This window comes from Podarcis bocagei, assembly GCF_964188305.1.
Source record: "Podarcis bocagei genome assembly, chromosome: 2".
In the NCBI taxonomy this organism is placed as follows: Eukaryota; Metazoa; Chordata; class Lepidosauria; order Squamata; family Lacertidae; genus Podarcis; species Podarcis bocagei.
In genome coordinates, this window is record NC_138126.1 from 80,299,754 (window position 1) to 80,327,742 (window position 27,989).

At 39.3% G+C, this 27,989-nt stretch overlaps 1 protein-coding gene across 2 annotated transcripts in view; it reads right to left on the reverse strand.

Moving 5' to 3' along the window:
* The window catches only part of CPEB4 (cytoplasmic polyadenylation element binding protein 4), a 54,369-nt gene that overhangs the window by 25,756 nt on the left and 624 nt on the right, over positions 1-27,989 (reverse strand). For both annotated transcript variants that reach the window (XM_081178432.1, XM_081178433.1), the window contains exons 2-3: positions 25,723-27,768; positions 12,695-12,776 (exon numbers count right to left, since the gene is read on the reverse strand). In XM_081178432.1, the coding sequence (XP_081034558.1) occupies positions 12,695-12,776; positions 25,723-26,847 (1,207 nt within the window). In that variant the 5' untranslated portion in view covers positions 26,848-27,768. The remainder of the gene's footprint in view (positions 1-12,694; positions 12,777-25,722; positions 27,769-27,989) is intronic.

Consider the following 27,989-nt stretch of genomic DNA (forward strand, 5'->3'; position numbering starts at 1 on the left):
GGGAGCTTTGTGAGCTCTCTGTAAATTGTATTTCTCATTGAGATGACTTTGTCTAATTCACTCAGTTTCAACTGAGAACTCCCTTGCCCCTTTTTTGGAACTTTTCAGCAGACCTTTGGGAAGTGAAATGGCTAACTGGTAAAGTATCTGCCTTGCATGCAAAAGGTCTCAGGCTTTATCCTCAGCATCTCCAGGTACAGCTGTGAATGCTCTATGCCTGAAACCATGGAAAGCTTCTGCCAGTTAGTCTAGGCAATACTGAGCTAGGTGGATCAGTGTCTGACTCAGTACAAGTTGGACTCCTATGTTTCTTTGTAAGTTGTTTTATAAGAAAGGAGCAGTCTAGAGTTTGCAACCACCACATGGACATCAAGCCAAATAAGGAAACCAGAACCAGAAACACAATCAGTGCATTTATTTCAGTTAGTTTTCATACTATCCAAAAAGGTAAATCAGACCAGCATGAAAACATAAAAGAAATTAATTTTGAAAAAGAGACACTAAGAGAAAAGGATCTATTAACTATGTCATTTCTAATGACTTCAAAATGAAGTTTGTTACACAGTCAATTCTCTTCTTTGTGACAGTGGCATCCTCTGGCACAGACTTTGAAATTCTTCAGACACCAGAAGGGAAAAGTAGGTTTCATCATAGAAGCAGTTTCTTTCTTCACAAGCTATTGTACCGTGGTTATTGCTCAATGACCTTGGCGGATTCTTGCTGCTATTTTGGGTCTATTCATTCTTTTGATGTGTCATTTTTCAAAAATGAGGCTCACATTTGTTGGTTTCACTGAAGTGAAGGAGAGCACCTCCAATGTCCTCTCATGCAGGTCTCTAGGTAAGGCACATTTAACTGAACTCCCGCAAAGTAGATTGGAGCCAAATGACAATTCAATAGCAACATTCATTAAGAAGTTGTCCAAAATACTGAGGGGTATGGTACTGTCAGGTAGCAAATGCATTATAAAAGCCAACTGCCATTTCATAAATGCTACCTTAAGAGTTAAAAGTGATGCCTCACCTTGAAGACATAGGATTCATTGAAAGGGCTGAATGAGCACTTTGCCTCAGACCAGCCTTCTGCAACCTCAAGGGTGGGGGATCTTAGGCCCTTTTCCTTTAAAGTTGGAAACTGCACTCCATAGCACAGACGGCTTATAAAATTCTTCTGGTTCAAAAGAGGTTTGCCATAAATGAGAAAGGGGAACTGCTATTTGAGAAAAACAATTCCAAAGCTTCCTTGGTATGCAAAGCTAATCGCAGAGTTCTCTGGATACAAGCCACCCTCACTAAGTCCAGATAATAAAGCCTCCCTTTTGTTTACTACAGTGTCAAGCAGTCCCATTGTCAATTTTTATTTTATTATTATTTTGCCAACTAGCAAAATCCAAAATACATTTTTTTCACTTTTAGGTCCAGCAACTTGCAGGTCCCTCTTAAGCACTGACTGCAGTATATAATTGTTGTTTGAATAAAACTTTAAAGACATTCATAGCAAACAATGTAGTATTATTTGCTAAATTACGCACAATACATGTCACGATCTCAAGGTGGCAATCTAAGTTTAGGTATGAAAAGAACATATTGCATATATTTCTCTTTCCCCCTGGAAGGCAGGCTAAATGGCTTCAAAAATTCCAGAAATGTTACACCTCTACTTTCCAACAGCTAGAATCAAAAGCAGGCATAGGCAAACTCGGCACTCCAGATGTTTTGGGACTACAACTCCCATCACCCCTAGCTAACAGGACTAGTGGTCAGGGATGATGGGAGTTGTAGTCCCTTAACATCTAGAGTTTGCCTATGCCTGATCAAAAGTATCAACTTCCCAATCAGATGATTTCTTCATTCTCTTAAATCTTTTGAAAGTTAACCCCATCAAACACATGTTCTAGGCTCCCCTCCCTTCCCAGTCCACCCCACCCCACCTTCTACATTTAACATATTTACAGTTCTGTTATTGCCAGAGTCATTTTCTTGTTTCTCTACTCATACTTTGCAGAAGCTTGTTCTGCTGAAAGTCCAGCACTCATCTTATCCCATACCACACAAGCATCTCCTACATGCATTTTTACACAAGTGCCCCACTTTCTCTTTACTTTCCAAGAAAACCACCTACTACTGAAACGGATGAAAATGAACAACAATGACAGAGGACACCTTCTTCAGGTGTTCTCTATACATGTTAAGTAAACATACAAGAGGGGGCCATGGGGACAAGCACATGTCCCCATCCCCACCAGTTCTTCTGGGTTGGAGGCAGTCTTCTGAAGCTGGAAATCTCCTGCCCTCACTGAGGCTCCCACACATTTTAAAACCCTGATTTTCCAATTTGTGTAGGGAAATCAGAAGAATGGCAGGTTTGGTGGTGGTGGAATTACTATGCCTGCTTCCATGCCCACCCCCTGCATGTTTACTTAACTTGTATAAAATATGTCTTAAGAGGGCTCGAGTTCCATACAGATCCTTCAAGTATCAATGAAGGGGGAGAAAGCACCAATATAAAGATTTTGACACTCCCCTATCTCCTGAGAATGTACAAAGCTGGTAACCAGTTGGGTTATGTTTTGAACTTTAAAAACTTGGCTTCTTATTAGGCATTACCACCTTAAGCAAGCCACTGCGAGGTTTACAGCCTCTTCAAGCCAAGGGGTCACTTGGCTCTACTCATCTCTCTAAAAACAAGCTCAAATAGTGATTAGTTAGCATTATGTCTTATTTGAAGGAGGCAGCTTACTTTAGAATAACTTCCTTGAATAAGGCTTTATTTTAAGCATAGTTTCAGTGAGCTGTTTATTAGTTGTCCAAAATACTGAATAAGTCACTCATTTGCCTTTGATCTTACACACTAGTGGCTGTGGCTTTCTGAAAGCTCCGTCAAAGGATGTTCAACAAGTCGGTGGTTGCCGTTTTACTGCAAATGGATACATGTGACTGCAACCCCAAGAGAAGTCCTCAAACCACAAAACCTTCACACAAAAAGTGTTCCAAGCATAATAGGCACTTCAGAAAAATCAGCAAATCTACAGAAAAAATTATGGGCCCATCACAGAAATAAATGAAGGGAGAGTTTAAATCATTCCTTTACTTCACTCCTCTTACTCTATCTAAATAGGGGGTTTTTTTCCTTTTGAAAATTTGTATTGATTTGTCAAAAACATATGGGCAAACTAACGCATAACCATACAAGCAATAATGAAACCATACATGGAGCAGATTGAGTATAAAAACAGAGGTGCAGTTACATATAACCAAGTCTTTAAGCTGAGTCTATATAAACCAACCACATCTAGGAGTGAGTCATGGGAGGAGTACTTATACGGTGCTCCCAATTTAGATAATATAAAAATGGAGACTAGGCTGCATCAAAACTGTTCAGTTTGGTTTTGCCACAGACTACACTCTATCAACATTCAGATAAAGCAATGTTCCATACATTAGAAAACCACGGGGTTTGCGTAAAAATCTAGAATTTCTTCATATTACAAAATTATTACAAGGCAGCTGTGTTGCAATACATGCAACAGCCTCTCTAATTAATGCAGAAAGTAATGTGCTGTAGCTTGCTGCACACAGCACTTAATGTCACCCAACTAGCTTTTGAGTCAGCATTTTGCAACTTGAAAAAGACAGACTAAGAAGATATATGGAATGCTGAAGCTCTGAACTTCTTTGTGACACAGTCTTCTTGTCACCAAAATTTCTTTTTCATGCATATAAGAGGTGGACTAAGAAAACACAAGCAGAATGTTTCTGCATCCTCCTATTTATAGATTTTGCTTGCTGCTTCAAGAAAGCTTCCACTGTTATTTAACATATTATACTGGGGCCTTCCCATAGTTTGCCCTTACTTCACCATTCTAGTTATAAGTGGCACCATTTTATTTTAATACTGGAAGAGAAAAGTGAGGTGTTATAGAAATCTTATCCTCAATTATCAAAGTACATAAAAACACTGTACAGTAGTTGTCTTAGCAGTTTAATATGATGCAACCAGCTGGGCTTGATACATTTAATGTACCTCCTACAATACAGTGGTGCCTCGCAAGACGAAAATAATCCGTTCTGTGATTCTCTTTGTCTAGTGGTTTTTTCGTCTTGCGAAGCAAGCCCATTTACGGATTAGCGGATTAGTGCTATTAGCGGCCTTTAGCGGCTTATCGGCTTATCGGATCAGCTGATAAGCGGCTTAGCGGCTTAGAAAAAGGGGGGTGAAGGGGAAAAAACCCACAGGAACTCGCAAGACATTTTCGTCTTGCGAAGCAAGCCCATAGGAGATTTGTTTTGCGAAGCACCTCCAAAACGGAAAACTCTTTCGTCTAGCGAGTTTTCCGTCTTGCGAGGCATTCGTCTTGCGGGGCACCACTGTAACCTAATCTGCTCTCATTAATACTATCACCACTTTATCTTCATAGATTTTAAGAATGGAACAGGAAAACCAATAATTATATATATATAATGACTTCATCTAAAAGGGGGATAATTTTTTATTCTTCCTCAACATCATTAACCTAAGTATTTCGCCATTTTAAGAGCACTTAATGACTTTGCTTTGGTTGCTTTTAACTAGCCTCACACAACAGTGTGAAAGTTTAGCAGAGCTGAATACTTAATCCCAAATTCACAGGTATATTAATCAACTGATGTTAGTAACTTGGAAAGACTGTGGGGTTATTATTATTCATTATTAATGTTAATAACAGTTTGATTTATTACTTATACGTCACCCTAAGGTCTCAGGGCAGGGTACAACAATATAAAATACAGTACAATATTTAAAAGAGTTTAATCAAAAAAATAGGGTTATGACAGATAAAAAACAGATTATTATGGATAGGTCGACAAAAACATTAACTCAGTGTGTAGTGTTAAAAAAGAGGATAATTCCAGGCAAAGCATTGACAAGAAGACTATCAGTATCATAATGTCATTCTATAAAATCTCTGGTTTGGCTGGATTTGAAATCCATAGTACCCCATAGTACAGAAATGGATTCAATGCAAAATGGGCAACCAAAGTGATCAAGTGGGTTAGGGCACTTTCCCTACAAGGAATGACAAACACACTTGGGACTTTTCAGTTTAGTAACTTCTAAAGGGTTTTCGTTTTGTTTTTTTGAAACAGGCTTATAAACATTAGACCTTTAATCTCTGGGTCATGGAATCAAGCCCCATGTTTGGCAAAAGATTCCTGCATTGCAGGGTGTTGCACTAGATGACACTTGTGGTTCCTTCCCTACTCTACAATTCAATGAGTCTACGGCATGAAGAAGGTGTATAGAGAAAACGTGTCCTCCCACTCTCATAATGCTAGAAATTGGGAGTCACCCAATGAAACTGATTGGCAATAGATTCAGGACAGACAAGATAAAGCACATCTTTACACAGTGCATAATTGATGGATTCACTACCACAAGATGTGGTTACCAACCCTAGCTTTAGATTACTTTAAATGAGGATTTTGTAAAATCATTCAGTATAGATCTATCAGTAGCTATCAGCCAGGGTGGCTAAGTGGAAGATCCATTTTCGTAAACAATATTCCACTGAATACCCATTAAGAGGGATGGACACATGGGAGGCCTATTGCATCCACGCCTTGTTTGATGACTTGCTGGAGGTATCTGGTTCAGCACTCTGGAAAACAGGATGCTAAACTAAATGAAGGCTTGATCTGATCCAGCAGGGCTCTTCTTATGTTTTTATGATACCACTATTCTCCTTAAGTTAATCAACTTCTTCCTGCCCTACTTCCAGGCAACTGATGAGCATTTGAGACTATGCACCATATTTTATTATAGGGAAGAAAGCATATAGTCTGATTCATTATTAGCATGACAATGATCAAAGTGCCATCTCAAATAACTGTAGTGAGGAGTAGGAGAAGCATGTCTCTCTGTGTCAAGTTCAGTCCATGAAAGTCAAATCTCTCATAAAGGAAATGCAATTAAGTCTCTAGAGAAAGACTTCTGCAGACACTCTTGTGGATATAAATATCATACTGAAAATGACAGCTGCTCAAGGCAGGTGAATAACGGAGGATTCAGGAAGGTGGTCAACAAAAACAAAGTTCCCTAACATTTGACAACAGTTTAGAGGACAATTGTTTGGGTAGTATAACTCACTGTCTCTGCTAAAATACAAAAGTGCAGAACTTTAAAAAAAAAAAATTCCAGGAAGAAAAACCAAGCAAATATGCTTCTTTAGGAGGCTATTGATACACATTTACCCCCCAAACAAAAATCCCCTCTACATACAGGAAGCTGCCCTATACCAAATCAGACCATTGATTCATCTAACTCAGTGCTGTCTAGACCAACTGGCAGCAGCTCTCCAGGGTTCAAGAGACAGGGAGTACTCCCTACCTGCTATGAATTGAATCTGGACCTTCTACACACAAAACATTCTCGACCTCAGAGCTATGGTACTTCCCCATACGGACAAAAAAAGTCTGCAGTCTTCTGGGGTTATTGTGCTAACAATGTCTCAAAAAAATTAAGAGGGGAGCAGTTTCATTGCTCTTCAAAATTCACCAACGATAACCAGAAAAACATACCCTTTTGCAGCTATCACTTAATAGTGACTTACCCCAAGGTGAACCAACACCACGGTTTCCTACATACATGTTTTGTTTTCTTCAGCTTTTAATTATTCAATTGGGTATGCATTTTAAAAGCTGAACATAGGCTACTGTCTCTTCTTGCTAGGCAAACACATTTGAGAGAACAGGAGTGTATGTATGAGAGCTCACGAGAACTTTGGGTAACAATCCTGATTTCTAATCTTAGCCAAGAGATTTGAACAGGTCACAGAATCACACACTCTTTTCCAAGATCTACATTTCATACAGCAGGGATGAGAAATCGGCAGCCTCCAAGTGGTTGTTGGATTACAACTCCGATCATCCCAACCATGGGTGGGGCTGACATCTGGAGGGTTAGCAGTTCTCCATCCCTGTCATACAGTAATTTCTCCAACCCTTTCTCATAACCCATTATCATGGCTAGGTATTAAATTGCATCAACCTAACCAGTGTTTCTACCACAATCAAGATTTTGAAGCAATTCTGCAAACCCTAGGCACAATGGGAACCTTGGTTAACATGAAACTGGGAGGGGTGGCTAACACCCCAGAGGACAGGATCACACTTCAAAACGACCTTGACAGATTAGAGAACTGGGCCAAAACAAACAAGATGAATTTTAACAGGGAGAAATGTAAAGTATTGCACTTGGCCAAAAAAAATGAGAGGCACAAATACAAGATGGGTAACACCTGGCTTGAGAGCAGTACATGTGAAAAGGATCTAGGAGTCTTGGTTGACCACAAACTTGACATGAGCCAACAGTGTGACGCGGCAGCTTAAAAAGCCAATGCAATTCTGGGCTGCATAAATAGGAGTATAGCATCTAGATCAAGGGAAGTAATAGTGCCATTGTATTCTGCTCTGGTTAGACCTCACCTGGAGTACTGTGTCCAGTTCTGGGCACCACAGTTCAAGAAGGACACTGACAAACTGGAACGTGTCCAGAGGAGGGCAACCAAAATGGTCAAAGGCCTGGAAACGATGCCTTATGAGGAACGGCTAAGGGAGCTGGGCATGTTTAGCCTGGAGAAGAGGAGGTTAAGGGGTGATATGATAGCCATGTTCAAATATATAAAAGGATGTCACATAGAGGAGGGAGAAAGGTTGTTTTCTGCTGCTCCAGAGAAGCGGACACGGAGCAATGGATCCAAACTACAAGAAAGAAGATTCCACCTAAACATTAGGAAGAACTTCCTGACAGTAAGAGCTGTTCGACAGTGGAATTTGCTGCCAAGGAGTGTGGTGGAGTCTTCTTCTTTGGAGGTCTTTAAGCAGAGGCTTGACAACCATATGTCAGGAGTGCTCTGATGGTGTTTCCTGCTTGGCAGGGGGTTGGACTCGATGACCCTTGTGGTCTCTTCCAACTCTATGATTCTATGATTCTATGATTCTATGAAACAGTGTTAAGGTCAGTGCCGATGTAGTTATTAACCACAATGATGGGGGCAGGAAAAGGGAGAATTCTCACGAGAGAGAAGGCAGCTCAGAAGTCTGTGGCCCATTCCCAGGAACTACTGGCCATCTTAATTCATCCACCAACCATTTATTCCATGTTATTATATGGTTTTATGCTAATTTTTCTCCTAGTGCAACTTTTATATTAATTGATTTGGTTGACTGTATTCATATTTTATTTATCTGAAATCTGTGAACTGCCTAAGGGACATGATTAATTGGGTAGTATATGTGACAAAAATACATTAAAGATTTTTTTTAAAAGTTCTTCTTTAGTTGCTAGTTCGTTAGTAACCATTTCCCTCTCAACGTTTACAGGCTTTCAGCGCCGACAAGTCAGTGGTGCTTGGATCCAGAGGCAATGGTGGGAAGAACAATGGATGTGACCTGAGTACGGTGGGCTGCTTTCCAGCCACACAAAAGTCAGAGGCTTCTACATTCCAGTCAACCAGGAAGAGGCATGATCACAGTTCAATGACATATTCCTGCTAACCAGAATCACCCAAAGAGGAGCTGTGGCTTGGGAGAGTCCCACAGTCCACTATTAGGGCCTGGGATTCTCTATCCCTGACCTTAAGGCAATAGCCACTGAGGAAAAGAACGATTATTGTGTCTCCAGCCTGCCTACAATCAACTCTAGCTGTCTTTGCTTGTTTCAAGGGGTACTTCAAATTTTTCAGTGGTCAAAGTCTGACATTATGCATGATTACTTCTTATGTGATGAATGTAACATGCAGCCAAGCACTCAGTCAGATATTAATTGAGCTATCTGTGCTACCATTATCCTGTGTGCCAATCCAATTTCATGGGATTCAAAATGTTTTCTAGAGTTATAGTGTGAGCCTATTTTTAAAACTTCACAAGCAACAAAGGCTTCTGCCAATTATCTCACATTTGAAAGGAAATGCCACCTTGAAAAATAACTTGTAGTATACAGAAATATTTATATCCCCGCTTACCCAGTAATGAGTTGATGAATAGCTTTACAGAGTCACATCTTACATCTTTTTGGGATGCTTATTAAAAAAAACACCTATGAAGAGTTACAGTAAATAGCCTCTTAAAAGCGTGCAATGACAAAATAGCACAACTGAACTATAATAAATATTTTACATTAAATAGCTAAAATGCATACATGGAATGTTAAGAACCTTGAAAGCAATTCTATTTTAGATTATGTCTATTTGGAGGCCAATTAACCTAGATTACTTATTTATGAAAGGAAACCATGTCCCTTTTCTGCAGTTCTTATCAGGATGAAGCACCTGAAAGTACACAGAATATTTCACAGACCAAGCAGTTCTGATTGCTATGACAAGGTGACCACAGATTCAGTTAAGTAAGACATTGACACAGTTTGCATGTAATGCTAAGCCAACCCATGGCTAAAGACGAATGTGTAAGCATTTATGTATTCACAGCAAAGATGGCAGCAACTTCACTCCTCTGGTCATCCTACTGCCATGCTTCCTGGAGCAAAGCCATGGTCTGGCATGGCATCACATCCAAATCAAGGCTCATGGTGGTTTGCGTTCCCCAGACAAACCATGAGCTGTAAGTCCCACCCCACCCCCCGCACCCAAACAAACCATTAGCTACAGCTTATGGTTTGTCTGGAGCAAGACAAATCACAAGCACAGGTTCAGATGTAATGCTAAGCCAAACCATGGTTAAGCTCCAGGCAGTGCGGCAGCAGGCAAAGCAGGCACCCAAATGAGGCAGGGTGAAGCAGCTGCCTCAGGTGGCAGAAATGCAAGAGGCAGCACCCAGCCTGCCCCACTGCTTCTGCTACCACTGGAACACCCCACTCTCACCTAGTTTCCACCACTCTGCTTTGCTGCTGGTCTCTCTGTGTCCCTGGGGGCAGAAGGAGGCCCGCAGGAAAGTTCTCTGCAGGGCAGGGAGTCTCAGCAAGGGGGAAATTCCTTCCTACATCCCACCACCACCACCACCAGTGGAGTGGAAAGAGAAAAAGCCCCTACAGAGCCTCATGCATACACACCCCAAATGTGGGGGCGGCAGCAGGGCATTTAGTCTCAATCACCAAAATGCTTTGGGCTGCCCCTGGAAGCAGGAGGACCAGAGGAGGTATGAAGCAGCTGCAATTTTTGCTACAAGTAGTCACAGGCTCACACATTCATGTTTAACCATGGTTTGGCTTAGTGTTATTTGCAAACCAGGCCATTAGCCAGTTGTGGATACTCAAATGAGGAAGTGAAAGTTATCTGAACCACATTCAGAGGTACTCCTCCCAAGAAGCAAGGTACAGAAGATACAGTCCTTGGAAAGGCCCTGAAACCCAACAACAGTATTATGTAACTGAGATCAAACCATAATGCATGTTCGTTGCTACTGTTCAAGGCATGGGAGTTGCCTAGTTACACCACACCACTTGCTAAATTGCGTTTTCTATAAGCTGGTTCCACCCAGCATAATGTAAGTTATATACTTGATATCAGTATAAGCCTGCAAGGTAGTTAATTACAAAGATAGGACATTTTTGTACTTGCACATGAGGCAACATGGTTGTATATTAAGATTCCATTTCACATAGTTTAAGGCCATGGCGCAGGAAGCTAACTGAAACTGGATTTGGCTCTCTTCTCTTTGAGGAAAGACCATACCTGCTGCTCAGGTCCCCCATATGTTTCACCTGGATAATTTATTCTCCACCCTGAATAGCTATTTAGGTTTGGTGACAGTGGTAGCTACTGCTTTCACCCCAGAAGTGGGTAGAAGCAACTCTGGATAGCCACTGTGTCAAGCATTTTGGGATTCTTTGTGACAAGAAGAACTATTAAAGGGTAAGTTAATTCCATTACTACCAGGAACCTAGACAATAGAAGAAATTTACTTTCCAGGAAGGCCGTAAATCTGCTCTAGCCATGCCAAGGCCAGTGATGAACTAGAGCAAAAGCCTTGGACAAAGTAAATAAATAAGGGAGTCTGACACATAAAACCCCAAGACATGTAAGTTAAGATTATTGCTTAAGCACTGACCCTAAAGACAAATGTATTGCTTAGCATGCTGCTTCTAGGAGGCTGTACATTACAGTGGTGCCTTGCAAGACGAAATTAATCCGTTCCGCGAGTCTCTTCGTCTTGCGGTTTCTTCGTCTTGCAAAGCACGGCTATTAGCGGTTTAGCGGCTATTAACAGCTTAGCGGCTTTAAGAAAAAGGAAACAAACTCGCAAGAACTCGCAAGACGTTTCGTCTTGCGAAGCAAGCCCATAGGGAAATTCGTCTTGCGGAACGACTCAAAAAACTCTTTCGTCTTGCGCGTTTTTCGTCTTGCGAGGCATTCGTCTTGCGAGGTACCACTGTAATATATTTCAGGTATGTTTTGATTCAAACCATTTTCAGAACAGAAGAATGGTTATTTATGTGACTTCATCAATTCCTCAAGCTGTACCATTTTCAGCTGATAGATGCATTGTTCATTTTGTCAGACAGCAGACATTTATTAATTTATTCTCTACATTCCGAGTAGGTAGTATGTGTACCCACTAAGATGTTTCTGACAAAGTTTTCAATGTCAAAGTGTCATTGTCAGAATTTACAAGATTTCAGCAGTGAATTTGGATTAGGAGTATCATCCATTCTGCATAATGCACAGATTAACTGGAGTCTGCAGGAACACAAAATGCTCAATGACAACAGATAATTTTGTCATCACATATGCCAGAGTTTAAAAGATTTCAAATCAGCTCCAAGTCTGAACACTGGGGAGTCAGGCCACTTCTATATCCCTAATTACTAATTACCATTGTTGAGGCCTCAGCCTGCTCTTGGGACTGGTTGTTCCTAGGAATGCTTGAGCCAATCCATATAATGGGAAATATAGTTACCACAGTCAAAGAGGCTACCCATATCACCAGGCCTAGGAGCAGAGATGGGACATGGGAACTACCTTCCCCATAATTCCAAGAGTCATTGAAAAGAAGTTATTTATGGAGTGGAACCAGTGCATTTGGCCTGTCCCAAGTTAAATGGACCTTAAACTTCAATTCAGGGGCAAATTCTGCACCATCTTGTTCTGTAGGTGTATTACAATATAGAGGAACCACAATGAAACAACACTGAGTGGCATCTTCATCCAAACCAAAATTATTCACTTCTGTAACTTATATGCTTAGCTCACATTTTCTACCAGTTTACCAGACAGACAGTACATACACAGCTCTAGGGCTAGGTCAGTTGGTTACCTTGTACTCCAACAAAACCCCTAATATTCAGAGGACTCTTGTACATTATATCTATGGTATAACAGGATTGCCCAAGACTGTAAAATATCATACTGAGGAAAATAGGCAAACAGGGTAGGTGCATTTTACATATCTTCAGATAAGGCTTCAATTTTAAATCACATTTTAAAAGTGTTACTAATCTGAAGCCACTTCAGAAAGCAATGCTGGAAAACATGGCCTGTGTTTTTAAGTGGTATTATGCCAAGGCCATTAAGCACACACAAATGTTTTACTGACGGCTTCCACTTGAAGCAAAAGAAAAAGGAGGTCCAGAGTCTGGAGAAACTAACAAATAGGAGGGGGAAGTAACTGCTTTAGCTATTCTATAAATACTTGAACTTCATACTTTGTGCAAGTATGTCAGCCTAATTATTTATTGCAGGAAAAGAGTAATCCAAGTTTACCTTTCAGTGAATCACTTTCAGCTCTCATTATGTCAATTAGCGAGTTCTCCAGTGAATGCATGTCAAAAGTTCTCGTGCGATCCTGCAAGTAAAACACAAATACCAGTTTAAAGAGAATGCTACTAAGAACTACCCAGAAACCTTTTCAAAACAGATTTTTTTAAAGCAGCAATTTAATAACATACTCCGAATCAGCTTATATTGATTAGAGTAAAGCAAACTATTAATGGTTTGGAGAACAGTTTGTAAGCACTGGAGGCTCAAGCATTTACTGAAGTTATGTGGGAATACACCGACCGGATCAGTCCCTTGGAGCACAATAATTTTGAAACAAAAGTACTGTAACTTCAAGTTAGGAAGTCAAGGTTATCTGAACCTAATTCAGAGGTACTCCTACCAAGAAACAAGATACAGAATATATAATGTCTGCATCATTTGAGTAAATATTTTTCATTTGTAGCATAAAGATTGCTTTAACCCAATTTAGTTTGATTTAATATTTGCATGCCACTTTTACAACAAAGTTGAGCTCAAAATGGCTCACAATAACGAAGTATTAAAAACAAGTGAACAGCATTTTGATCAATACACTCATATCAAGTACACAATAAGTAAGGCAAAATCAGTTTTACAAATAATGCAGTTCAAAACAACCTCATATTTAAAAAAATATCCAAAAAGATTTTTTTTCCAGTATTTATGGCAAATCAAGACCTAGTGAAAAGCATTTCAGAATTCACTGTCACTAAATGATGACCTTAAATATGTTGTGTGTTTTAGACAACACTTTCTCTCATATAAAATCCCACTACTTTTAGGGATCTCCAATAGGCTACCTTTCCATGGATAATTAGATACGTGTACCCAAAATGGGATTTTCCAGTGTAGTATGGCAGCTCTGGAATACTTTTTTTGGGAGGCCTCCAAGGCTACATCATATGGTGTTAACTGTCAACTGAACACTTACTTATTTTAGAATACATTTTAGTTCTCAAGTCTCAACATGGATAGTTTTGCTGTCACTGTATGTAATTATATTGATATCTTGCATTGATTTTTTGCTGCGTGTTTTGTTAGGTTGTTGTAAACTACCTTAAGCACATTCGGGATGGAAATGCAGTTTAAATATCCAAAATATATTGAAGCAAATTTAAGACAGTCAAGAGCTACCACCAGTCCTGTTTGGAAAGTAGAATCACAATATGTGAATAATAAACAAAATAATAAAAATATAACCCTATCTGATGCAAGGCCATGTTTGCCAAATTTCATCAGCTTGACACGTCAAATGCTGATTTAAAACCACAGACTTCAAGCCTCAGCAAAAGTAGTTTCATAAAACAATTATATTTAGTTCTTTTTGCAATTAGAGTAAAACATAACTAGTTATGCATTTCCAAACACTCATATTGATATAAAAAAAGTGGTGAAATAGTCCAAGTGGGGAAAATTCTCATTGAGCTAAATTTTTATTCTCCTACATTTCTTATCTTTTTCTTTTATTTTTTTACTCTACTGATAGGATATATTGAGGCTTGGAACCCCCCCCCCCCCGCATGTTATACAAAGGTATAAATAATTCTTTTAAAATCTGAAGTATTTTTAAATACAGTATTACAAACAACTTTTTATGACCATAATCTCAAAACCATCCTCTTAGCATTTAAAGCCCAAAGAGCTCATCTATTTACTTGAAATGCAGCAGTGCAGTACATAATGTCATTTGCTCTATGCTATACAGTTATCAGTAGTTTCTGGTCAGATGCAGTTCAATAAAAACTGCAAGTCATGGAATTCTACTTACTTCAAATATTGGTATTCCACATTACCTAGTATTCCAGATGACAAGAGTACACTGCATATGTTGAAATTCCATTCAGTGTTGTGAGACCAACATTGGAATTTACATAGATATTTAACTGAGGCACAATGACTTGCAGTGAAGACATTACCATGTTGTCATCTGTAACACACTTCCCAAGTATTTCTCACATACAATAGCCAAAACTTAGCACGTACTTTCATAGTTCACTCTTGACCGAAACAACAAATACCCAACTAAACAGAAAGTTCAACGTTGTGTCATCTGGAGGAGGTAGAGCACTCTGGAGGACCCAGCCGCTGATGCTGCAAAGTGCAGCATGCATGACCTATGTCACATGCATGCGACATGCACCAGGCCCCCTAAACAATATCCAACAAATATTCAGAGGGGTGAAGACACCTCCCCCCCCCCCCCGAGTTGGCATGCCTGCTAAGATGTGCCCACTGTTTTATATTTCAAATTTCTCATTGTTGTTTAAATGGGTATAACATTAGTCCCAGGTAGTCTACTTAAACTCACCTACCTAAAAAAATAAAATAAAAAATGTTTCTGCCCTAAAGGAAAGTATTGTGAACTTACTCTGGACATGGGATTAGCAACAAGGCTTTGTTTAACTATGCACACGAGCCCTGCTTGCAGTTCTTTGCTCCCTAACCTTGAGGTCAAGCTGTAATTTTCCAAAGTCAGTAGAGACATGCCAAGTTATATACCAGCTCATCTCTTACACCCATGTTCAAGAGGCCAGGTAAGTAATAAAAGCACAGCAATCCAATAGTAGAATTATATTTTTTAAATATAATTCTCCATCAAAACTTGCTTTACTCCCCAACAAGGGAAAAGATGAAAAGTAAATTGTTAAGTCAATGCTTGAAGCAACAGACCTTGTTGATGCTGAGCTTTGCTAGTATACACAGTTTTCGAGTTTAAAACGTGTATCCTTCTCAATTTCTTACCACCTTATTTCCTTACTGTCTCCCTAGGATCAGATGAAAATGAGAAAGGTCTATGTATCTGCACACTGATGACTATATAGCCCAGATCTCAAAACTGGAGATTTCCAGCTTCAACTTCAACTGTGTCCGTTCACCCAGAGCTTTTATGTAGATGCTTAAGCAGAACAAGGAAAGAACCCTGCAGGCAACTCGCCACGGGGAGGAACAGTAGCTGCCCCAGCATCATTTTCTGAGCCCTGTCTCAGAAGGAATAAGCAGAGCCTACTTAACAGTGCACCCAAGCCCTACCCCCTTGGTCAATGGTACTGATTGTGACTGAAAAGTCCAGAGGAACCAACAGGAACACAATCCACCTTCCATCTTCTGATGTAAATAACCCACAAAAGTGATAAAGGCTGTTTCCAGTCCCAAAGCAGGCTGTAACCCCAGATTGAAATAGCTTACCTTAAAGTAATAAGAATTTATCTTATTTTATACACACATTCTTTTGCTCTCATCTCATAGAAACAGCTTCCAGAAGTAATACAATATTTCAGGTTATCTAGAGAGATTAACTTGTGTTTTGCAAGTTAATCACTGGGCCCTTTATGGGCAAGTTCAATGATGCCAAAGTTTTTTTTAAAGCCATAGAAGAAACATGCACACAGGACAATATATTGCAATTGCGTATAAGGAAAGTTTTGGGAAAGTCCAATGGTGAATAGAGCTAAACATATTTTTAGCATTACAGTATCCTAACAGACCTACAAGGAGGTCATTTCCTTTAGATATGTTCATACTTAAAAGTGAATTTAAAGCTGGAAAGCAAGCCAATGGAACATCGACGCTTATATTCCCATTAGAGAAGGTAATGTGGCTTAGTGTACAATTTTGGACTTTGGCTAGATTGTGATCAGCATGTTCTAAAGTCAGAAAGAAAGAAGGAACAGAAAGAAGTCAAAAACTTGTGAAAAATAGAGGAGAGCTCTATTGATCCCTAATACCTGTCACTCAAATGGAGGAGCCTACACAGGTTCCATCTTCTCAACCAGGAAAGATAACCTTAGTTCACCCATGGTATAAAAAAAAAAGGCAACAAGTTATCTCACAAAACAACAAAGAGAGACTATAAAAGCATGGTCCACATTCCAAGGCAATGCATAATTTTTAAGAACATTTTTTAAATGTTCATTTTCCATTTTAGTTAGAACGCTACTTACTCTTATCATTTATGCTAAGTACGGTGGAGCACTCATGGGTTCTGCTATGGGTCAGCAGAGCTCATGGCTGAGACAGACATTATCCTCCCATTTAATATAAGCAGGGTACTGACAATACTATTCAAACTGACAAAACTTGCAAGTTTCTGCACCAGCCAAAACTCATGTGATTGTGTAAAAAAACCTATTTAATTTTGAACATCAAGCATTAGAACAGAACATTAAGGAAAGGTTTGAAACTCTTTGGAATTAGTCATCCAGTTGTCATAATTAATGAGTTGTGAGCATCAAGTAGGTGTGATGCCAGTTTTAGACCTGCCACATCTTGCAACAGTATCTGCATTCATGTATCAAGAAAAGTTATAAAGACATTCAAGTCACTGTGTAAAAACACAGGGAGATCCAGGAAAGCATAGCTTTGACAAGTGAGCATTTTTTACATCCTGTTTCAGCAGACATATACTTAAAAACCAATGAGAGGCTGACCATTCTTAGGAGATATGTACAAGAAATTCCTATGAGATGAACTCAGCAGCCTTTCACCAAACCTAACTTACATATGGATACAATGACTGGGTAGGAAGATAGGTGCTGTGCAGGTTCCCTCTACATGACTTACAGGAACTAATAGGGCACTGTCTATTTTTACAGACTTTTGACTTCACACAGTTCCTTCTTATTTAATTTAAAGCACATAATCTCATCATATTCTGAACTATTCTGCCACCTCCCACCTCTAGGAAGATCTCAACCTATTTTCTTTTCTTGTCAAAGGGAGGCTGATATGTCTATAGTTACTGGTATTCTTCCATAACAATTTCTTAACATTCTGTATAGACAGAACACTTCACATCTTTCCAGGAGGATTCTTCATATTTAATCAATATCTTGAAATTTAAGACAGGATAGCTTTATAGGAAAAATGCATTAAGCTGCCATATGCACAGTTCTGAAATAAAACATGCCTTATGGCCAAGAAGAAATAGAATATAGTATGTCCCTGCTACCCAATTCAAGAAAAGTTGCTTCACACTTGCAAAGGATGGGTCCATCCATATGCAGAGTGGGTGGTCATACTTTCTGCTAGTTCAGAAGGAGTATGTCTGAAGACAACTGATAAGCATGCAACTACGAGCCTAAAGCTTGTCCATACTTCCACTTGTCCCATGCCTAGCTCAGAAAATGATTTGTGCTTTGGCAAAACCATGCTTAATCATGTTAACAGGCTATCAAGCAGTTTCACTAGAGTTACAACTAAGGAATAACCCCCCCCCCAAATAAAAATAAAAACCAAAATCAACCACTAAGGGTACAAAGAAGAAACAAAGAATCAACCCCAACTCTTAAATAGAAGTAGGTTTTCATTTTGGGATATTTTCCCTTGTGTTTGTTAAGCATTGTTCTCTTAAAAACTTGGGTGTCCAGGAGTAACCTTAAGAGTGGTTTCCCCCACTGCAACATGCAGTTAAAAGGAGATGTGCAAGTCAGTTGAAATTCTACTTTCTGCCTCACGTTTTAACACTCAAAAACAAAATCCATTTATCTCTGTGAAGCAAATGTTTGCTTCATTGTGGGAGGGGTGCTCAGGGGTTGGGCACCAATTTTTTTAACCCTAGGAGAGCTGCTGCTAGCTGGAGTAGACAGGGCTTAATATGCCAATGCAGAGCTTCGCGTGTTCATTCTGAAGTGGTACAGTCCAAGAGGGCTACCATACAACATGGCTCTTACTTCTTTTTCTATATAATAGGAACGGTGTGCTCTTGCCCATGTCCCCTGGAAACTGAGCCAGTTTTCTCCAGCCAAAGGACCATTTCTTCTGGGGTTGTTTGTATTCTGGTGTGGATGGGGAAGTACAAAAACAGATGCAATGTTTGTCAAATATGAGGAGTGGTTGCATAGCTTCCCTTTAAAATAAACACAAATTGGCTCTATTGGGGGGAATGAAAACAATAGCCATTGCCCTCCACCAATATCCCATTGGACACCACATCAAGTCACTGTGCTAACCTCAAAGTACCTATATGAATGATTTAATCAAATCTGATGACTATATGGGCATAATAAATAAGTAAACAGGTGACCAGCAGCACAATAAAGCATGATCACTTGTGTTTATTTACTGCAGTTTGCTATAATGTATCTGTAGTTTTGCTTTAACAGGTGGTTCAGAGGATACTGAATTGGAAAGTCTACAAAGAACAAGCAAGTAATTGTACTAATAAGAGCCTGACTAATATAGATTACATTACTAAATAACTGCTTTCTACCACTAAAGAATAGAAGGCTGTCAACTGATAAGGAAATAGCAGCTGTTTCTCAGAGACATACCAGTATCATCATGCATTTTGTACATTTAGTCAAGATGCAAGACACATCTAAGTAATTAATTAAACCTCACGGTTTAAAAAAGATTTTTGTAAAAGTAAACACTGATGGTAGTAATCATCAGATATTTGCTTAATATACACTAAAGGATGTCAGTTAATATTCTGCACTGTGCTATAACTTCATTTGAAAGAGAAAAAAATGGTTGGTGTCTTTCCTCAAGGTTGAAATCATTTTGAAACATGTGCCATTGCTTATCAGCCTCCAAAAGGACAAGGGGACATATTTTAATGCAGAGATTGCACAACTGAGCCAAATTTGCAGGAGTTCTTGCTCCACACACTGGTACCAATCCATAATTTCCATTATAAAATTGTGTGGGTGTGCGCACGCATGCGTATACAGACACACACACTAGCTTGAATCATACTTCAGACGACAGAAAGGCTCTCTTTAAAAGAGAAAAAACCTGAAAGCACTATTAAAGACTTCATACTCCTGAGGTTTGCTGCATACAGAGCATGCATTGTGATGCTCTTGAACATATTAGAAATAAGAGTTACAAATAATTATGGCACATCTCTGCTTTCAAGAAGCTTTGGTGCAAACACAACTTTAGAACTTCAGCAATTTTTCCTGCAGTAGGCAGTGAAATCTTGTTCTGGATTCAGGCAGAGTGCATGCACTTTCAAAACTAAACCTGTCATCATCTGTGTTCCACAAGCACAGCAATACTTAAAATGGGAGATCCCTTCCAGTGCTCATTTGATGGGAGGGTTGGGCGGCCCTTAATGAAATCCACTCCACTTTTAGCCAAATAGACAAATAATGTCTCCAAAAGTTTTTTTAAAATAGTCACTATTAGGATGTCACATACAGTAAGGATTCTGGACCCCTGTAATTCAAGCAGTGGCACTAGGTTCTGCAGTTGCATAAAAATTCAGTGGTGCAAGAAGAACATAAAATTATGACATCTACTTTTTGTGTAACTCCTTGCACCATATGGCGTCCCTATGCTTGTACGATTTCATTCTACTCTTACTAGGTAGAACATGTATACACACAAACTAAGGGTCACAATGTATCACAGTTTGCACCCATATCACCTGAGAGTTACTGCTGAATGTTTCTATATTGTTTTTCCCAGGGTGAGGCAATCTAATCCATAAATTGCCAACATGAATGCCAAACACTGTAGAATCAAAAGCCTGTCTGGGTGTGACAAACTTGCTTGTAGCAAAGGCTGTGGTGTGCCTTTTAAAGTGAGAGTTCTTTGAAGATTAAGGCTTCAGTAACAATGTTTGCTGATGATGTAAGCAATTTAATTGAAGCATTGTTTAAAGAATAAGCATATGTTAACTCATCATATTTTATGCACTGCTCCTGTGCATATAAACACACCTGAATTTAAAAACAAGTCTTGGATTTCTGAAACTTATCTAAAAACTATTATTTAAATAATCCTTATCACCTAAAGGGTATCCTAGATAAGTGGTTCTTCCTCACTCATGTCTACCACTCTGAAAAATGCAGGACAAGGAGAGGAGCAAAAGGAATATAAATATTTCGTTTTACAGAGCAGAAAGATTGCTTCAGCCGCTCTCGCCATGATTGGTACCTTGTCTCTACCATTGTGTTCTACCTTCCTTCTACAGCTCTTTCAATGACATGATTTTAAATGCACTGAAGTTTTGGCTATATTAAAGAAGAGGGAGGGAAAATATTGCAACAGCCTTTATTGCTTAAGCAAAAATCGTCTAACTCTTGCTGAACAACTTTTGAGTTTTACGAGTTGGAGTGACTTGTTCATGTTCTCCCAGTCTGGTTCTAGGTAAATCTTGCACATGTATAGCCAGTTGTTTTTTGTTTGTGAAATGCACTGAATCCAATTTGGGCCTGTTTGGGAAGTGTATAAAACAAATGCTGTCCCCTGTTGTCCTCCTAGCTCCTTGCTGTCCATCAGAGTAACTGGTTTATTTACATGAATATGAGAATCATTCCAAAACTTCCTTATAAAGGCCACTTGAAAACCCTGATGCCAGGAAGTGATTCAAGGATAGGGAAATTAAGACCAAATGAGATAAAAATTCTAAATCTGTTTTCACAACTCTTGATTCAAATTATGAGATTTTATCATAAATAGCCACAGCAGGAGAAAACCATCAACACTTTGCTAGCTGTTGAGAAACTACTTGTGTGAAAGCAGCCCTACAGATTTCAGTGGAGTTACCCAGGGAAAAGATCAGAATCTGAACTTTTGTTTCAAATGTCTTAACAGCAAGAAGTCTGTGAGTATGTTTAACAGATGTATTTTCAGTTAATAGATTCAAGGTATTTCAATAGTCTGCTCTAATGTAAGCTAAGTATATAGAATTGCATTCTTTCTGTCATCAATAATATATCTTCCTATCTCAACCTTAACCTTCTTTATTGCTAAACAGGCAAGGTGTCCCACTTTTATGAAGAAGTATACAGAAGAAAATCTTTGTAAACATGAGGGCAGAGCATCAGCAAAAAGCAGTTGCTATGACCAAGTCTATTATACTGCTGACTTCAAACAGTGACACAATGGAAAATAAGACAATGAGATCTTTAAAAGACAATAAGACACCAGGAGTACAATCTTATACTCAGAAATAAGCTCCACTTAGTTCAGTGGAACATCCCAAAAAATAACGCATCATTGCCAACTTTTTCCTCAGATGTCCAAATAGTTGCCTTATTATGCAAGATAAAGTTCTATTTAAGAATAACTTATTATTCTTCAATGAATAATAAGCTAACACTACACTCACAGGATTTTAAAAAGTTTTTAAATCAATGTGAAAATTAATCTTTAGTTGAATCACTCAGCCTCCATTTTCTGCTAAATGGTATGATCTTTTGTGCCTTTCTTAAAAAAGGAAATATCGCAAAGAGATGGCATGTAGTATTATATTATTAATAATATCCTGCTTTCTCACATGGTTTATCTAGCATTTTCAAATGTTCAAAGTGCTTTGCATACATTTTCTCAGTAAAGGTATATTGCATTGACAGCTGCATTGTATTTTGAGAATTACAAGCAGGTCATATTACAGAATCTAGTCAATATTATTCTAGCCAGGACGTTATTTCTACAACCATAATGATGTTTTTGCTTTTACAGCATGCTTACAAACAAATACGGAGCGATCACTTACCTTTCTGTCTATTATCCACCACTGTGTTTTTGCAAGACCAAGCTCCAGCATTTTCAGCAGGCCTAACAACATAAGTAATCTCCCATTGCCACAAGTAATCTCCCATTCTACCAGGCCAGAAATACTATGCACTGGCATGTCAAATGCATGCATACCCTTTATAGTTTAAAAGACTGCTGGCAAAAGGGAGAGAGCCACATGTACTCACTCTATTGCTCTGTGCTGCATTTCTGGATACAAACTGCACTGCAGGTTACACTGGCTCTGTGTGCAGCTTTCTTCTCCCTTTGTGTCTTTAGAGACCAGAACTAAGATAACAGTGAGCCACAAGCACAGCTCATATTGCTCTATGTTGTATTTTTTGGTTGAGAAACCACAGAAGGACAATTCACACTATTTTACAGACCTTTAACCACCACCATGTGGGCAGATAGACAAGCAGGAAAGCCAGCCCATCCACGTCCAGCTGCTACCCGCCCCCCCCCCCGGCCTGCGTATCTATTCATTAGGGCAGAATTGGTACTGGCTATAGCTGAGAAATAACCTGCATATCTGCTTTAAAGTGTCTGGGCACATTTATTTGCAACCTGAGTCTATAGGTCCGCTTCAGCTGAAGCAGACCAAACGTTGCTTTACACTGCTGCAGGCATAATGGCGTCCTACCCTAATAAGATGGCACTAGGGATATCCTTGATATCCAACCAGGGATATCCCCAAGAATCATAATTAGTTGCATACATTGTATGAGCTTTCACACTTCCAGGAATCCCTCCAAAGTTCAAAAATGCTGCATTGTGGAACTGGTTGTGTTCCGATCTCCTCCCCAGCAGCACAGTACTCTCATACAGCAATGCAGCACCCCATCCAGGAAAACAGTGATGCAGCAGTGCCAACAGCTGTTACTAGGGGCAGGACTGGATTATGTCACCGGACATACATTCTGGCATCACATTAATATCAACAGTCAAGCACTTGGTCCTTATGTACTGCTATACTGTTCAAGGTGGGTAGAATTTGTTTTGTTCTCAAGTGCCCTTAAAGCATCAGATCCTTATTTCTAATTTGTGACAGAAGAATTTAGGCCTATGTGCTTATAATGAAGAGACCCGAGTCTAACACTCTGACCACTGGACTATTATCCAGAGTGCATGTTAACAGCCAGTTACCATCCTCCTGTTTACAGTACCCTAGATTTATACATAATGTCATAATGAACTGCAGCATAGGTGAATATATATAATTAAACTATATTCTTGTAAAATATCTACATAAACATTAAAGCCAACATCTTTCAGAAAGAAAGCCAGCTCTGTACTTCTAACAGAGGATCTTTCGCTATAAGAGAAAATCCCTCAAGGATATGAATTTTGTATTTCAAAAGGCATTCAGATGAGACTAAAAAGAGCTTCTGCACTTATTATATTTATATAAACATTGCAAAACCCCTCTTTATAGAAGAGCCGACTTATATTAGGAAGCTACTTGTGTATGGATATGTTAAAATAGCAAGAGGTCACCCAGTGAATGGGTTAGTCACGATCAAGTAACACTGCCATCTATTTAAGCCATTTTGTTACAGCTGCCAAGATAGTTTGTGTGTAGTGATACTAAACATGGGCCCAAGAAGATTCTGGCAATTATAGGTCCAGAGACAGCCCTGATTTGATGCATCTAGGGCCTTTCATTTATGTAAAGCTTTGCAAACACACTTTATATTGCACATTTTGTTTTGAATTGCATATACCTTGCATGCTTACTTGAACAATGAGGGCCAACTCATTTATTTTTTAGTTATTTGTGCAAAGAAAAAAAAGCATTATGGATTTTATACTAGAAAAGGTAAATGTCCAAGATTATTTTAAAATTCATAAGAGGATTTGCTTGAGTGCTAGGTTCTTCTTTTGAAGTCCTGCTCTTGTCTTGCTCATCACAGAACTCAACCAGTGACAAACTGGAAACCAATTCATTAAAATACCTTTCTTTTGCTAGGCACAAGAAAACATCAGACTTGGTCTTGCCATGGCCTTCTGTTTACTGCTTAAGTAAACAGACAACAACCTACTGCCACAAATTATTTTTGACCACAATACAATATAAGAAAAGCATGTGTCAAGATACAGACCATAGCCCCAAGAGCAGCAACCCAAAAATGGTGTGCCAGTACACCAACAGAAAATTTCCATCTCTGACATTCATAGATTTGAGGCCTTAACTACAGGAGTAAGGACACGGTCTTATTCTGTCACAGTGTAGCTACGTTGTCACGGTACAGAATGAATTAAACAGGAAGTCAGAGCTTGCTGCAGTGACAGTGCTAGTGCTAATGGTTTCCAAGGTTAAATTTGGTCTTCTACACGAGCCTTTTATACACTTCCAGTCTGAAAAATTATTTCAAGACTTCTGGCTATACAGCATGAACTAAAAAGTCTCATTAATGATAGTACTTTTACCAGAGAACTGCATGCAAGATAATACAAGAACTTCCACTTCTCTGTGCAGTATAACTAGATTATAAAATATATTTAGATCTTTAAGACTGTATTTAAGTCAAGTATAGGTTTCTTCTGATCTACCGGTTTTCCTATCCAAAATTACAACAAAACTAGGTCACACCATGTTTTTTGCTTATACAATGCTTAGAAATGCAACAAAAATTTTGCAATCTTTGCTTTTTCACACACCACCCATGATTCCTTAGGTTTCAAAATCCTCTTTATAGAAAAAAATTAACCCATCAAGCTTAATCACAAATTACAAAATAAAAAATAAAATTGCCATTGTCCAGATTTTCACTGATTACATGGCTGGCTGTTTTTAATAGTAATTAACCTTCAGAAACTGGAGACAAATTCCCAATACATTTTAAGCACACAGCCTCTTTCCTGATAACATATGGCCTCATTTGAACAGCATAGGCCAATGTCTGAAGCGAGTCTATATCTATTTTTAGTAATGACTTATAATCTACCAAAATCTATTGCCCTTGCTGGAGGAGATCAGCTCAACATTTTGTAAGAAAACTGTAAATCCCAGTGGACTATTTTTTTTTTTAACAGATGCATTCCTATTGAAAGGAGAAATTTCACAAAGCCATAGGCATATTTTCCGATAGTCCAGTTTTAGGATCCAATACTTGTGTACTGAAAACATAATGCTATTGCCATATGGTAAAAAGGGGGGGGATTCCATTTCAGCTGCTCAGTTTTTTTAGGACTTATCCACCCCACAAAAGAATTATTTCAATAATCACTCTTGCAACTGTTTTATTGATCAGGTGCATTAACTTGACAGCAAACTACCTATATAACAGATGCAGGCTATAGTTACTTTTCTGACAAACACTATACAGAACATTCATGATTCAGAGATGAGCAATCATGAAGCCTGAAATGTCAAAGGATAAACTATATACAAGAGGTGTATTTTTAAAATTAAGTCCTCAGCTCTAATAATAGAAACCATGCAAAAACAACAGTCTTGCTATTTCTGCAACCATTTAACACATTTATGAATATTCTATTTAGTATTAGTAGAATAATCTCACCTGAAAAGGAAAGATATTGTCAGCTCTGTTCAAACTGTCTTCCATCCAAGATTTTGGAGCAAAAGCGGAGCTGGGCCGTGCATACTTCTGCAACTGGATATGATTACTTGGGAAATTCTTCTTCAGGGGTGAGATGGAGTTCAGGGGTGTGATTCCTCCATTCAGTCCCCTGCGATGGTCTCGCCCTTGGGACCCTCCCCACCCACCATATCCACCACCGCCACCGGGACTCCATGAAGAAGACGGTGTAGGTGATGGGCTTTGGTAGCTGCTCCATGGAGAAGGTGGTTTGTTAAGATTATTAGCAAGATGAGGCAGTTGATTAAAAGCAGCATTTCTATGCGTAAATGGAGGTGGATGAGGACTTGCAGGAGACCTTCTCTGTTGTTGATGCTGATTGTGATGATGCTGAAAATGGGGGTGATGAGGGTGGTGCTGAGAGAGGGGTCCAATCTGAGGGGAAAAACTACCCCCAAAGCCAGGACTGACATGATGTGGAAAATTCTGAAACAGCAGAGCACCATTATTAGCTGAAGCAGGAGGAACCCCTCCCTGATGGAAGAAACTCGCATCTTCATTGATTATTGTTGAAGAAGAAGGAGCTATAGCTGCTGACCAGTTACTGAAACCAGTCAGAGAAGATGCTGTAGATGTCAAGGGCTGGCTTGAAGTACCCAGCCCTGTAGCCTCTTGATAATCAAATCCTGTTAACACTGGCGATTCTATTCTTATTTTCTCCTTCCCATTGCCGTTCTCGGAAGAATTATCCCCCTGGTTTTCTTCAGATTTAGATTTCTCTGATTCAGGCAGCATGCCTGCTTCCTGACTTTGACTAGGGGAAAGCTGCTGTTTTTCTAGGGAGTCTTGCTTTTCCTGTTGCTGAGTTTTAGATTTTTCAGACCCCAGAATCTCATCCTGAATGTTATGGGCAGCTGGAGCAGGAAAGAGCCAAGCTGACCCAGCACTACTGCCATTGGCAGCTGTGTTATTTATAAAAGCAGCGGGGCTGGGGGTTGCATTTTGATGGTGGTGCGGAGGCTGCAGATGTGGATGAAATCTGACTGGAAAAGCTGACTTATTCCCGGTGTTGTTTTGCACTAACACGCCAAACCCGTAATCCCCCATTTATTTTATTTAGGATTTTAATTCCGCCTGGAAAGAAAAAACAAAACTTTAAAATGTTTTTGTTCTACTAAAGCAAGATAATTGAAAATTACTACAGATCTTTCACCTCCCCCTTCTTTCCCACCTACCCACTTGAGATATCTGATTTGGATATTATTCCTGGAATCTTATTAATGAGATCACTTAAAATATTGACATGGATAGACTTGTGTTCACTTCCTTCAAATATCCAGAAGGAGTAGAAAGTAAATCTTTGGTTAACAAAATAAGAGGTTTCCTTTTTTTCTAAAAGGAAATGCACAAGAATGAAGTGGGGATGAAAGAAAGCTCCTGGGAATTCTTTTTTAAAAAGATTTTTAAAAAACTTTTTTGCCTTAACAGCCGCTTCAACCTGCCCATGTACACGTTAATGGAAACAATACCATGACATCTGGTGCTCCTCACTCCTTCACAGCTCCAAAAATATATTTAAATCTGGAATAATTTAATAAATTCTATATAATCTAATATATATCTGTGTTCTATTCTAACAGTCTTTGCTGCTAAAAATCTGAAATTTTTACCTCAAGATTTCAATGGTGGAGCAAGTTGTACAGGAGAGCTTTCCCCACCCCCCAACCTGTGCTGCTACTGCCTTTGCCTTGTAGGACTATATGTATAATATGCTCTATGCGGATGCCCTTCTGACAAGTCCTTTCCATATAAAGCAGGGGAGGGTGCGAGGATTTGTTCCTGTTTTAATCTCTAGATATCTGCATTCACTGCGTGTTGTGTGTATGTGTACGGACTGAGTTGTGCAGGAGGAGGGTGGATTCTTGTTGTTGCTGCCGCTGGTTGGGTGGGTTCCTGGTTGCTGCTTTTCCGAGCTCGCTTCCTATTATGATCCGATATTTGTGTGTCCTTCAGATGAATCCTGGCTGCCTGCAGAGGAAAATTTTCACCTCAGAAAAATCAGCAGTCAAGTGTTTGGAGGGGGGGCGGGGTGGGGGTTGAAATAAGTATATCTGGCAAGCAGGGTTTAGGCATTTTAAAGCCATCAGCAGAATAATTTATTGTGCGACAGCGGGGGGGGGGGGGAGAGAGATCGGGCTCAGATCCTTGGACTGAGAATATTTAGAAAGCGGGGGGGGGGATGGTTGGAG